Raw genomic sequence first — 14,475 nt, forward strand, 5'->3', positions numbered from 1 at the left:
TTGTTTTTCGTATATCTTGAAATCTTTATTAAAAGAATAATATTAAAACTTTGATCAGTTCAACAATACCAGAACTGCCCATGAATGTCAGACCAATAACATCTTCGGTTCAGTTAAAAGACAATTCTGTTTGTATTTCATATAAACATTTTTTAGGCAAAATAAGGAGTATGTCTTTCCACAAAGTCTACCAACACACAACAATGCGGTAACCAAGCTATCCCCCATGCCCCCCACTTTTTTCTTCTTTATTTTTTGCTTTTCGTTTAATTGGGTTTTTGAAGGGTGTGGTGCCGCGCGGCCGCCCTCCTTTAATTTTCACCCAGCGAGAACACTGCAAATTATTCAATAATTTGACAAATGTGGTTAGAAATAATTAGCCAAATTAATGTTTTAATTATCCAAATAGACAGCTATATCTTTGTATGTAACACTGAGAATTGCTGGTCCAGAATGCTGCTGTAGTAGATGGTGCTTGATGTCTGAATGTAATCTTCTCATCTATATCATTGTATTAGAATTGCTGGTCTAGAATTCTGCTGTAGTAGATGGTGCATGATGTCTGAATGTAATCTTCTGAGGTGACGTGATCAGGGGAGGTAACTATGGATGACATCGTTCGATGAAGCGTGGATACAGACAGACTTCGCGGATATGATATCTGTTTAGGAGCCAGCACAGAAAGCGTTCCATTCCCAAACCATAGCCTCCGTGGGGACATGTGCCAAACTTCCTCTGCAAAAAAAAACAAAGGAGAAAATTAACTAATAATCAACTCGGTACCAATAAAATTTTGACCAGGTTAAAAACAAATTAAGAAGGAGAAGCAAATTTTATAATAAACATTTTTGAAAATTTTATTAAAAAATGGCTTTTTAAAATTAATCATTAAAGTTAGTTTAACATCTTACAATTAACAAATGAAAAAAATATTTAAATTTATTTTTAAAATTTTGTTTTACAACCCCCCCCCCCCCCCCGAAAAAACCCCCAAACCTAACCACCCTCTGTACTATGACCTTTCACATGGTGATCTGAAAAGATAAAGCAATACTGCATCCAGCAATGCGATCCTAGCTGTGGTTTAAAATCTTCTGAGGTGTTAAAATATTCCATTCGTTTTAACGAAATAATTCATACCTGATCAATGTACCAGTAATAAGGGTCAGGGTTGATACCCTCCCTCCGGAAACCCTCCTCCAGTTCCTCCACATGCCAGATCCTCATGGATCCCCCAACAATCTCGCCCACGTTCGGCATCAAAACATCCACCTGGACAAATAATAATATATTTGGTTAACCCATATGGTTAAAAATATCTTGGAACATAAAGTGAAACATCCCACTAGAACGCCGAGTGGGACGTAACACTTCGTGACGTCATCAATTGGCGCACTACAACCTTACAGGAACGTCGACCAAACAAGTTAAATGATATAAATTAAGATCACTAAATCTTTTGACAATTGAAAAGTATTTCACTCGGTACATAAACATGATACAAAACGGAAGCTCATTTATTATCCTATAGATATTAAATGTTAACTTAATTATAAACCAAACACCTCACCCTCATTTGACATCACACAATCATTAATCAAACATCTTTTTATCTCCGTTATTTATTTCAACAAAGTAATACCTAGAATTTAAAGTGACAAACCGATTCAAAGTTCGCACATTCATAAATCAAACATCTTTTTATCTTACTGTTATTTATCTCAACAAAGTAATACGTAGAATTTAGAATGTCAATTCAGCAAATGTGAATTGAAGAGGTAAAATCAAATTAGTATACAAATATTGGACAATCAGGAAAATACGGAATATACAGACACTGATATTCTAAAGATGAAAATGTATTTAATAAGTCATTTTAGAGACCATTGAGCAGGATCCTCATGATAGTCTGAACAAAGACGGACACTTCTCTTACCGACTCGGTGAGTCTGTCATCGTCAGCACACCGCTGCATGTAGAACGACTTAATCTCCTTGGGGAACCGACACAGGAGAATCGGTTCATTAATCATGTCCGTCATCTTCCGCTCCGGAGCCTCCGGTATATCCTGTATGAACATCGATAACAAACACTTTAATACAGAAAACACACAAACCGAAGACTTGATTAAAGTGGCTGACCTAGTTTTCAAGCTAAGTCCTCTTGTTTGAGATTAATTTTGAGTTAATACACGACAGTGAGTTAAACTCTGGATTTGCCAGAATTGATGAGGTAAGCAAAAACGTAAAGAATAAAGTTTGTTTTGTTCAACACTACCACTGATTGATTAATAATGGATGTGAAATTTTTTTGTAATTTGGACAAATAATTTCAGAGAGGGAACCCACTACACGGTTTGTTTTTTTCTCCATTAGTAGCAAGGGATCTTTAATATGCATCATCCCACAGACAGGAAAGCACATACTACAGCCTTTGATATACCGGTCGTAGATGGAATGAGAAATACCTAATGGGGCCCACTGACGGGGATCGATCCTAGACCACTGTGCATCAGTCGAGCACTTTACCACCGGGCTACGTCCTGCCCTTGTCAGCAAAAAGTTATAAAGTAGTGTGTAAATCTAGACACAGATGCTTACTTAATAAAGTAGTGTGTAAATCTAGACACAGATGTTTACTTAATAAAGTAGTGTGTAAATCTAGACACATATGCTTACTTAATAAAGTAGTGTGTAAATCTAGACACATGCTTACTTAATAAAGTAGTGTGTAAATCTAGACACATGCTTACTTAATAAAGTAGTGTGTAAATCTAGACACAGATGCTTACTTAATAAAGTAGTGTGTAAATCTAGACACAGATGCTTACTTGATAAAGTAGTGTGTAAATCTAGACACGTATGCTTACTTGATAAAGTAGTGTGTAAATCTACACATATGCTTACTTGATAAAGTAGTGTGTAAATCTAGACACAGATGCTTACTTAATAAAGTAGTGTGTAAATCTAGACACAGATGCTTACTTAATAAAGTAGTGTGTAAATCTAGACACATGCTTACTTAATAAAGTAGTGTGTAAATCTAGACACATGCTTACTTAATAAAGTAGTGTGTAAATCTAGACACAGATGCTTACTTGATAAAGTAGTGTGTAAATCTAGACACATATGCTTACTTGATAAAGTAGTGTGTAAATCTACACATATGCTTACTTGATAAAGTAGTGTGTAAATCTAGATACACATATGCTTACTTGATAAAGTAGTGTGTAAATCTAGATACATATGCTTACTTGATAAAGTAGTGTGTAAATCTAGACACATATGCTTACTTGATAAAGTAGTGTGTAAATCTATACACATGCTTACTTGATAAAGTAGTGTGTAAATCTATACACATATGCTTACTTGATAAAGTAGTGTGTAAATCTAGATACACATATGCTTACTTGATAAAGTAGTGTGTAAATCTAGATACACATATGCTTACTTGATAAAGTAGTGTGTAAATCTAGATACACATATGCTTACTTGATAAAGTAGTGTGTAAATCTAGATACATATGCTTACTTGATAAAGTAGTGTGTAAATCTAGATACACATGCTTACTTGATGAAGTAGTGTGTAAATCTAGATACACATATGCTTACTTGATAAAGTAGTGTGTAAATCTAGACACATATGCTTACTTGATGAAGTAGTGTGTAAATCTAGACACATATGCTTACTTGATAAAGTAGTGTGTAAATCTAGACACATATGCTTACTTGATAAAGTAGTGTGTAAATCTAGACGCATATGCTTACTTGATAAAGTAGTGTGTAAATCTAGACACATATGCTTACTTGATAAAGTAGTGTGTAAATCTATACACATGTTTACTTGATAAAGTAATGTGTAAATCTATACACATATGCTTACTTGATAAAGTAGTGTGTAAATCTAGATACACATATGCTTACTTGATAAAGTAGTGTGTAAATCTAGATACACATATGCTTACTTGATAAAGTAGTGTGTAAATCTAGATACATATGCTTACTTGATAAAGTAGTGTGTAAATCTAGATACACATGCTTACTTGATGAAGTAGTGTGTAAATCTAGATACACATATGCTTACTTGATAAAGTAGTGTGTAAATCTAGACATATGCTTACTTGATGAAGTAGTGTGTAAATCTAGACACATATGCTTACTTGATAAAGTAGTGTGTAAATCTAGACACATATGTTTACTTGATGAAGTAGTGTGTAAATCTAGACACATATGCTTACTTGATGAAGTAGTGTGTAAATCTAGACACATATGCTTACTTGATAAAGTAGTGTGTAAATCTAGATACACATATGCTTACTTGATAAAGTAGTGTGTAAACATTGACACATATGCTTACTTAATAAAGTAGTGTGTAAATCTAGATATATATGCTTACTTAATAAAGTAGTGTGTAAATCTAGATACATATGCTTACCTCACCAAATTCATAAAATGTTCCATCATCTTTACGAATATCATTTTCTTTCAAGAAAACAATGGCATCAGAATAGTTCATTCTCTTAAATGGCTTGTTGGGGGCCTTGAAGGACTGAAAATAAATTGATAGAAAAAATTGTAAATAATGTAAGAAAATAAACAGATGTGAAAATGATAACTCATTAAAAGTAAATCAATGTAAAAATGATAAAAGGCAGAAAATAAATTAAATTTAACATTAAAAATTATAAATGACTGAAAATAATTGTTACTGATCAGTACGTTCTAACTGATGTTGCCGATAGAAATATTAAGTGTTATAACTAGTATTACAAACTATACATTTATTTATTTTCTAGGTTAATAATGAATGCAATCAAATGTAATTCCGCAAGCATGGTGATTGTTGCACATGAAAATTGTGAGCCATGAAAATCAAATTTATTTTACAGTAACCAGTACACCACCGAGGCGGCTAGTATTGAATAATGGCAAAGGATGACACACACCTTCACAGGGCACTGGTTATGGATTAGTTCATGTTTGTTTTGTTCAACAACACCACTAGAGTACATTGATTAATTAATCATCGGTTAGTGGATATTAAGGACGATGACAGTCACTTTTAACACCCTTGTTTATTATGACTCGTAGTCATCAGAGGAAACCCGCTACAATTTTACTAATGCAGCATGGGATCTTTTATATGCACTTTCCCACAGACAGGAAAGCACATACCACGACATTTGACCACTTGTGGTGTACTGGATGGAACGAGAAAAAAAACAATCAGCTGAATGGATCCACCAAGGTGGTTTGATCCTGCGATGCAATAACCTCTAGGTTGCACTCGTGGTTATGGATTAGAAAGAAACAAAGAAATGTTTTATTTAAGAACGCACTCAACACATTTTATTTACGGTTATATGGGGTCAGACATATGGTTACGGACCACACATATATATAGAGAAAGAAAGAAATGTTTTATTTAACGACGCACTCAACACTTTTTATTTACGGTTATATGGCGTCAGACATATGGTTACGGACCACACATATATATAGAGAAAGAAAGAAATGTTTTATTTAACGACGCACTCAACACATTTTATTTACGATTATATGGCATCAGACATATGGTTATGGACCACACAGATTTTGAGAGGAAACCCGCTGTCGCCACTTCATGGGCTACTCTTTCCGATTAGCAGCAAGGGATCTTTTATTTGCACTTCCCACAGGCAGGATAGCACAAACCATGGCCTTTGTTGAACCAGTTATGGATCACTGGTCGGTGTAAGTGGTTTACACCTACCCATTGAGCCTTGCGGAGCACTCACTCAGGGTTTGGAGTCGGTATCTGGATTAAAAATTCCATGCCTCGACTGGGATCCGAACCCAGTACCTACCAGCCTGTTGACCGATGGCCTAACCACGACGCCACCGAGGCCGGTCAGTTATGGATTAGAGTCGTGGGTTTTGGGGAGTTGTTAGATGCAGACTTACAGGGTTGAGGTCTTTGACAATGGCCGATGCCTGTGGACACTTGAGAATCCTGTCGACTACGTCACAGATGAGATCTTCAATGCGGTTCAGAAAATCCTCAAAGGTAAGAAAAGCACACTCCGCCTCGATGTGGGTATATCTGAACAAAATACAACATTTGTATTTTAATTTTTTTTGTGTGAATGCTTATACTTTATTTGTACAGAAATTGTTCAGTATCGCACACCGATAAAATGATAAAACAATTACAAACAATTCTTATTTCTGTAAGCAACTGGTGTAACAAAACCTCCAATGAACCTGAATGTTCAACCTAGTAGACTTGTTTAAATTTCCTTAACTGACTGCATCAACAAGCACCTAAATGAACTTGGTTAAATTTTCCAAACTAACTGATTAACAAGAACTCAGATAAGAGTTGATAAAATGCCCCAACATTTACTTGTTTAACGACACCACTAGAGCACATTGATATACAAGTTGATAAAATGCCCCAACATTTACTCTGCGAGACATCTACAACTTATTACATTAACACTCATACGAGTTGATAAGTTTGTCTTGTTTAATGACGCCACTAGAGCACATTGATATACAAGTTGATAAAATGCCCCAACATTTACTCTGCGAGACGTCTACAACTTATTACATTAACACTCTCATACGAGTTGATAAGTTTGTCTTGTTTAATGACACCACTAGAGCACATTGAAATATGAGTTGAAAGACTACCCCAGAACTTACTCCGCGAGATGTCTGCGCGTTCTGGATTTCTCTGCACGATATGACTGGGCGATACAAAACACGTCACCAAGCGATGGAAGACATGTTTCCAGATACAGCTGTGAGGTCTGAGTGAGGTACGCCTGGAAAAGATTAGCAGGAAAACACACAACATTATTACATAAAGCAAAATAAAGTTCTCTTAGAACATAGTTTAAATTTAAAATAGTGTATAAAATACAGCATAGATTAAAATTAAATGCTTACCGTATTGCATCTTAACATAATTTCTTAATGCAAAATACAAACACAACTACCATTTTGATAACCTTGTATGTAATCAACGAATATTATTTGAGGTTTTCATACAAATTACAAGTCCCTTGCCACAGAATTGGCACACGTATTAAGGTTCGTGTTTCAAGAATTGGCACACGTATTAAGGTTCGTGTTTCCATAATTGGTACACGTATTAAGGTTCGTGTTTCAAGATTTGGCACACGTACCGTATTTGACCGGAAATAAGCCCATGTCTTTGAATAAGCCCACCTCCGTTTTGATAGCATTTAAGAAATTAGGCCCTCATTCGTAAATAAGCCCACCCCCAACTTCGTCACCTTATAAATAACATGAAATTGCAAGTTTGCTCAAAGTTCATTTAAAAGGTCATACCTCCTGCAGATAATTAAACACAAATGTAACACAATATTTTACCACCAGTGAGATTTAGCAGTCTAACAATAACAGTGTGTAACATTGTTTTCAATTTCATGCCTGCAGTATTTCTCTGAAGTATCCAAGCCAAGTATGAACTAAAAACCAGTGTCTATTTTTACCACCACACTGGGTCCGCAGTTAATGCTAATTAAGCAAATACCGTATTCTGATTGGCTAAGAACAATGACCTTAGATTGACAATTCTTTGCAGTGTAAGCTAGCTGCCCGTGTCAGCAACGTGTGTATAGGCTATTGAGTTTGTTGTTAATTGCTGTTGTTTTAAGTCTTCTCAGCATTAAATTTTGGATGTAAATAAACAGCACTGGTAAGTAATTGTAACATAGAAGGTGTGTTTCTGATAATTAGATACTAGTAAAAAAAAAACCAATTTAATTAATAAACAGTTATTATTTATTAATAACAAATGGAACACTTAATTAATAGATGTGCTACTGAACGTTTTTTGGTTTTTTTCCTAGTTCATTTAAATATTGTTATTTATTTTAATTATTATTATTAAAAAAAATTTCAACAAAACTGGCCCCTTGTCTGGGAATAAGCCCACCCCATGCCAAGCTCACAATGAGTTGTCTTGGCCCCCTGGGCTTATTTCCGGTCAAATACGGTATTAAGGTTCGTGTTTCAAGAATTGGCACACGTATTAAGGTTCGTGTTTCCATAATTGGTACACGTATTAAGGTTCGTGTTTCCATAATTGGTACACATATTAAGGTTTGTGTTTCGAGAATTGGCACACGTATTAAGGTTCGTGTTTCGAGAATTGGCACACGTATTAAGGTTCGTGTTTCGAGAATTGGCACACGTATTAAGGTTCGTGTTTCTAGAATTGGCACACGTATTAAGGTTTGTGCAGCTAACTGTTGAGGAAATAACTAACAAAACCAATATCTACAACAAAAAACTATGAGTGAATTCAAACAATGCTATTCCACTGTCACACCTGTTCGATCAGTGTAGATTTCAAAATCAATTTTTTCCTACGTTATTTGTAATTAACTGTGCTACACAAAGTTTCAGTATTAAAATTACAACAGCAACTACAATGTTTATATAATTACCTCTACATTCTCTGTGAACACATCAATGTTTATACAATTATCTCTAAATTCTCTGACAAACAAATCAATGTTTGTACAATTATTTGTAAATTCTCTGTGACTAACTCTCACCTGCTGCCCGAAGAAGTCCAAGTTGAATAAAGTTGAGCCTCCTTCCACTTGTGTTTGTACCAACGTAGGTGGTGTTATCTACAACACAAATAACAGCTTTTATCCTGCACCAACTGGTTCTATTACCGATTATGATAACCAATTAAAGCAGTCATAAACATATACTAATACATGGTTCATACAGGCAAGGACCCATAAAATTCAAGCACTTTTCAAGGACCTACCTTATGTTATCAAGTACCATAAATACAAACCAAATAACTGAGATATGCTGAAGCTTGCAGTGTCCGCTTTGTTTTTTCTGTGTTTTTTGCTGTTTTCGTGCAATTTAAGTGCACTCTCGCCCATGGCGCCGATGTTAATATCCTTGCGACAACAGGAACACATGGCCTTTGACTCGTCCTTACTCTCTCTGATCCACGTATATTTTCGACACCACATTTTGTTAAAAACACACTTTCCACTAGGCATGTTTAAATTTGAACATGTGCTTGCAAAAACTTTAAAATCTAAGTGATTCCGTGTCGTCTCGCCTGACTATTGTTTGCAGTTCTCAAAACGAGGCTATTATGCTCATCAATAATCGGTAAATCTCGGCTGAGGCATTCGGAACTTAGCATTTGTCCCGGAATGGGCCGAGTACATTCGGGTTGCGGAACGTCGCGGGTGCTGGAATAAAAGTGCGAACACGGAAGTAAAAATGCTAAATTTCTTTCGAGATTGTTCCGTAATTTCTGGTTAAAATGACGCGCTAGTCGCACTGACATGAAATTCAAGCACTTTTCATTTCAAACTCCTAAATTCAAGCACTTTTCAAGACCGTGTGAACCATGTAATAGAATCTATCACCATTGTGAGGTACAATGTATATATATGGAATTGCCGTATCTATACCTCACAATGGTGATTGATTCTTTTTCTTGACCATTTAATTGCAGTAACAAAACATTAATTTTCTAAGCTACGGTTTGCTTATTGTAGAATGATTCGTAAACATTTCACCTACAAACTCATTTAATCATATGCAGAAAAGTACAGTCCACCTTATGGAACGACATAAACATGAAGTTGAAACATTAATTTGTTTAAATATTTTTAAAACAATGAAACAACATGAAATGGCAAACAGAATTCTGAAACACATGAGTTACGACGTCAATCATTGTAAAGCATGATGTATGAAGTCATGCACATGTAGAAATTGCCCAGCACCGAGGTGCTAAACCGATTTATCTAGCACCATGTAAAAGCTGTCTAATTCAGTCCAGTGGGCAAGAACAGAAGGTTATGACATAGATACATTACACCTCTCATTTGACCTCTAGGTCATCATACGATGTAGCCTCGCAGAATTTCCCAGTCTTCCCTTCACCGGATAAAGCCCATATCCTAAGTCATTTACTAGTTATTCTCTTTGTCAAGTCAGGATCACATGACCACTGACCTACTAACAAGACCTAACAATATATCACCTGAAAATATTGTGATGATGAAAGAGTTACAAAACAAAATCCAGAAAGTTTAATACAGGCCTTTGGGTTAGGGTTGCACAATGTCTAAAACAGCAGCCCTCATGTAAATTATCAGCCAAAACCATATCTTAAGTTTTGGACAGAGAAAATAGAAGAATTCTGGAAAAGCTTAAAACACTGTAGTCGTTTAAAAATTCAGACAATGTTCATCTCCTCAACCAGATCCCACTGTGTCCACTCTCCCAAAATAATACTCCAATATTTTGCTTTTTTAATGTGTTTGTTGTTGTGGTTTTTAATGTTTTCTGTGGGGGACAAGCATGCAAACATATGTCATTTTTTAAAATAAAGAAAGTCAATCTTTTTCAAATTTTTCTTAAATTTTTAACTGTTAAATCTTGCTTTTCTAAAAATCAAGAGTTATATATAATCAGTTATATAATCAGATATAATTAATCAGTTCTGCTTATTATCAGCCCTCGATGTAAACAGTTCCTTTTCCCCCGAAATATACTTCATTCAGTCAACTAGTGCACATAATGTCATGTATAAGTCATATCTCTTGTGTTATTGTATTGGATGTCAAACAGTTGGTAATTTGGACACATTGTCTTCAGAGAACATCTGCTATACTGTTCCATTAACAGGAATCTTTTATATGCACTTTCCCACAAATAGGGCAGCACATACTATGGCCTTTGATATACCAGACATGAGTACTGGCTGGGAAAGGAAAAAACTCAGAAGTTTAAAGTTTGTTTTGTTAAGAGCTATTGGATGTCAAACATTTGGTAATTTTGACAAGTCTTAGAGACGAAACCCACCACATTTTTCCATTAATAGCAAGGGATCTTTTATATGCATCATCCGACAGGATAGCACATACCACAGTCTTTGATATACAAGTCGTGGTGCACTGGCTGGAATCAGAAATAGCCCACTGGGCCTACCGATGAGCATCGATCCAAGACCGACCACGCACCAAGCGAGTGCCTTACCACTGGGCTACATCCCACCATTTATTTAGGTTTACCGCCTGTTTGCTGATCCACTTCCTTCATTTGAATAAATAATGTTTAAAAAAAGGAAAAAACCCCAATGGTTTCACTGAGGTAGTTCAATCCTATGACACTAATACTTGAGAGAAGCACCCTACCGAATGACTTGGCTCTCATCCCTTTCACAGAATAATCAACCGACTCACCTCAAAATAGCCGTTTGCTTTGTAGTGATCTCTGAACGTCTGCATCACGTAGGATCGCATCTTCATTACCTTGGAGGTCTGGAAGTTAATGGAGCATTACATTTCAACATCAAGAACACACGTTGAAAAAGCATTAAGTTCTAACATCACATTCAGGCCTTTATTAGTGTTTGTGAAAATCATGTACGGAGTATGACAGAATGTTTTACAGATAAGCCATTACGTACTGTGTAACTGCAGGGCTAACTCTGGCACCCATTACGTAATGTGTAACCGCAGGGCTAGCTCTGGCACTTGCCAAATTTACCAATTACGATTTTCGAAAACAACTGGTGAATTGTATTTTAATATGGCAAAATTATTCTTGTGTAATAGTTGATATTATTTTTAAAAATATCTCATTTTGTACAATTTTTTAAAGTTTTATAGATAATTTGGCGAAACCAACTGCTCACCCAGAGCTAGCCCTGATAACCTGTTATAACTATGTATATGACGTCCTAAATGTAATATGCAATCACTCAAACATTGGCAGTCTCATGTTCTGCTGCTATCAATGTGTGCCTGACCTACATGTGTATAGCACTAACAACAGTAAGTAGTAGGGAGTACAGTAAGTAGTAGGGAGTACAGTCAGTAGTAGGGAGTACAGTCAGTAGTAGGGAGTACAGTAAGTAGTAGGGAGTACAGTAAGTAGTAGGGAGTACAGTAAGTAGTAGGGAGTACAGTCAGTAGTAGGGAGTACAGTCAGTAGTAGGGAGTACAGTAAGTAGTAGGGAGTACAGTAAGTAGTAGGCAGTACAGTAAGTAGTAGGGAGTACAGTCAGTAGTAGGGAGTACAGTCAGTAGTAGGGAGTACAGTCAGTAGTAGGGAGTACAGTCAGTAGTAGGGAGTACAGTCAGTAGTAGGCAGTACAGTCAGTAGTAGGGAGTACAGTCAGTAGTAGGGAGTACAGTAAGTAGTAGGGAGTACAGTCAGTAGTAGGGAGTACAGTAAGTAGTAGGGAGTACAGTAAGTAGTAGGGAGTACAGTAAGTAGTAGGGAGTACAGTAAGTAGTAGGGAGTACAGTCAGTAGTAGGGAGTACAGTAAGTAGTAGGGAGTACAGTAAGTAGTAGGGAGTACAGTAAGTAGTAGGGAGTACAGTAAGTAGTAGGGAGTACAGTCAGTAGTAGGGAGTACAGTCAGTAGTAGGGAGTACAGTCAGTAGTAGGGAGTACAGTCAGTAGTAGGGAGTACAGTCAGTAGTAGGGAGTACAGTCAGTAGTAGGCAGTACAGTAAGTAGTAGGGAGTACAGTCAGTAGTAGGGAGTACAGTAAGTAGTAGGGAGTACAGTAAGTAGTAGGGAGTACAGTAAGTAGTAGGGAGTACAGTAAGTAGTAGGCAGTACAGTAAGTAGTAGGCAGTACAGTCAGTAGTAGGGAGTACAGTCAGTAGTAGGGAGTACAGTAAGTAGTAGGGAGTACAGTCAGTAGTAGGGAGTACAGTCAGTAGTAGGCAGTACAGTCAGTAGTAGGGAGTACAGTAAGTAGTAGGGAGTACAGTAAGTAGTAGGGAGTACAGTCAGTAGTAGGGAGTACAGTAAGTAGTAGGGAGTACAGTAAGTAGTAGGGAGTACAGTAAGTAGTAGGGAGTACAGTAAGTAGTAGGGAGTACAGTCAGTAGTAGGGAGTACAGTAAGTAGTAGGGAGTACAGTAAGTAGTAGGGAGTACAGTAAGTAGTAGGCAGTACAGTAAGTAGTAGGCAGTACAGTAAGTAGTAGGCAGTACAGTCAGTAGTAGGGAGTACAGTCAGTAGTAGGGAGTACAGTAAGTAGTAGGGAGTACAGTCAGTAGTAGGCAGTACAGTCAGTAGTAGGCAGTACAGTCAGTAGTAGGGAGTACAGTAAGTAGTAGGGAGTACAGTCAGTAGTAGGGAGTACAGTAAGTAGTAGGGAGTACAGTAAGTAGTAGGGAGTACAGTAAGTAGTAGGCAGTACAGTAAGTAGTAGGGAGTACAGTCAGTAGTAGGCAGTACAGTCAGTAGTAGGGAGTACAGTCAGTAGTAGGGAGTACAGTCAGTAGTAGGCAGTACAGTAAGTAGTAGGGAGTACAGTAAGTAGTAGGGAGTACAGTAAGTAGTAGGGAGTACAGTCAGTAGTAGGCAGTACAGTCAGTAGTAGGCAGTACAGTCAGTAGTAGGGAGTACAGTCAGTAGTAGGGAGTACAGTAAGTAGTAGGGAGTACAGGAAGTAGTAGGGAGTACAGGGAGTACAGGAAGTAGTAGGGAGTACAGGAAGTAGTAGGGAGTACAGGAAGTAGTAGGGAGTACAGTAAGTAGTAGGGAGTACAGTAAGTAGTAGGGAGTACAGTAAGTAGTAGGGAGTACAGTAAGTAGTTAGAGGTGACTCTTCACAATGTCAGACCACGTTCAAAGCTAAGGCTGATTGGAAATAGCAGGTGTGCCACATGTATGATCACAAAAGACAAGCACCTATCATGGTTTCAGGTGCAAGGACTGGGATGTGGAGGCGGACAGCAAAAGAAGTTGAAAGATAGGATGAGCTACCAGATGGAAGTGAAGGAGAGAAGGGAAAGCCATGTAAAAAATTAATAATAATAAGAGGAAGAATAAATAAGAAGAATAGAGAAGAAGAAGAAGAAAGAAAGGAAATATTTTATTTAACGACGCACTCAACACATTTTATTTACGGTTATATGGCGTCAGACATATGGTTAAGGACCACACAGAATTTGAGAGGAAACCCACTGTCGCCACTACATGGGCTACTCTTCCGATTAGCAGCAAGGGATCTTTTATTTGCACTTCCCACAGGCAGGATAGCACAAACCATGGCCTTTGTTGAACCAGTTATGGATCACTGGTCGGTACAAGTGGTTTACACCTACCCAATGAGTCTTGCGGAGCACTCACTCAGGGTTTGGAGTCGGTATCTGGATTAAAAATCCCATGCCTCGACTGGGATCCGAACCCAGTACCTACCAGCCTGTAGACCGATGGCCTAACCACTACGCCACCGAGGCCGGTAAGAAGAAGAAGAAGAAAGAAGAATATGAATAATAAGGCGACGATGACTAGGAATTTAAATAAACGACATCTTACGTTTTCTCCTCTGATCATCATATGTCGGTTATCAAGCTGGACGTCAACATTGGCTTCCTGCAGACAGTAAAAACAGCACTTAACAATCACGTCAATAATCCAACAAGACAGCTACTATATTTAT

General features: G+C 37.1%; 1 protein-coding gene across 2 annotated transcripts in view; it reads right to left on the minus strand.

The window, feature by feature from the left end:
* LOC121379506 (asparagine--tRNA ligase, cytoplasmic-like) overlaps window positions 1-14,475 on the minus strand; it is a 43,802-nt gene continuing 29,327 nt past the window's right edge. For both annotated transcript variants that reach the window (XM_041508153.1, XM_041508160.1), the window contains exons 10-18: window positions 14,352-14,408; window positions 11,248-11,325; window positions 8,572-8,649; window positions 6,686-6,807; window positions 5,942-6,080; window positions 4,434-4,547; window positions 1,937-2,068; window positions 1,141-1,272; window positions 1-735 (exon numbers count right to left, since the gene is read on the minus strand). In XM_041508153.1, the coding sequence (XP_041364087.1) occupies window positions 604-735; window positions 1,141-1,272; window positions 1,937-2,068; window positions 4,434-4,547; window positions 5,942-6,080; window positions 6,686-6,807; window positions 8,572-8,649; window positions 11,248-11,325; window positions 14,352-14,408 (984 nt within the window). In that variant the 3' untranslated portion in view covers window positions 1-603. The remainder of the gene's footprint in view (window positions 736-1,140; window positions 1,273-1,936; window positions 2,069-4,433; window positions 4,548-5,941; window positions 6,081-6,685; window positions 6,808-8,571; window positions 8,650-11,247; window positions 11,326-14,351; window positions 14,409-14,475) is intronic.

Source organism: Gigantopelta aegis, chromosome 2 (genome assembly GCF_016097555.1).
Source record: "Gigantopelta aegis isolate Gae_Host chromosome 2, Gae_host_genome, whole genome shotgun sequence".
Taxonomy (NCBI): Eukaryota; Metazoa; Mollusca; class Gastropoda; order Neomphalida; family Peltospiridae; genus Gigantopelta; species Gigantopelta aegis.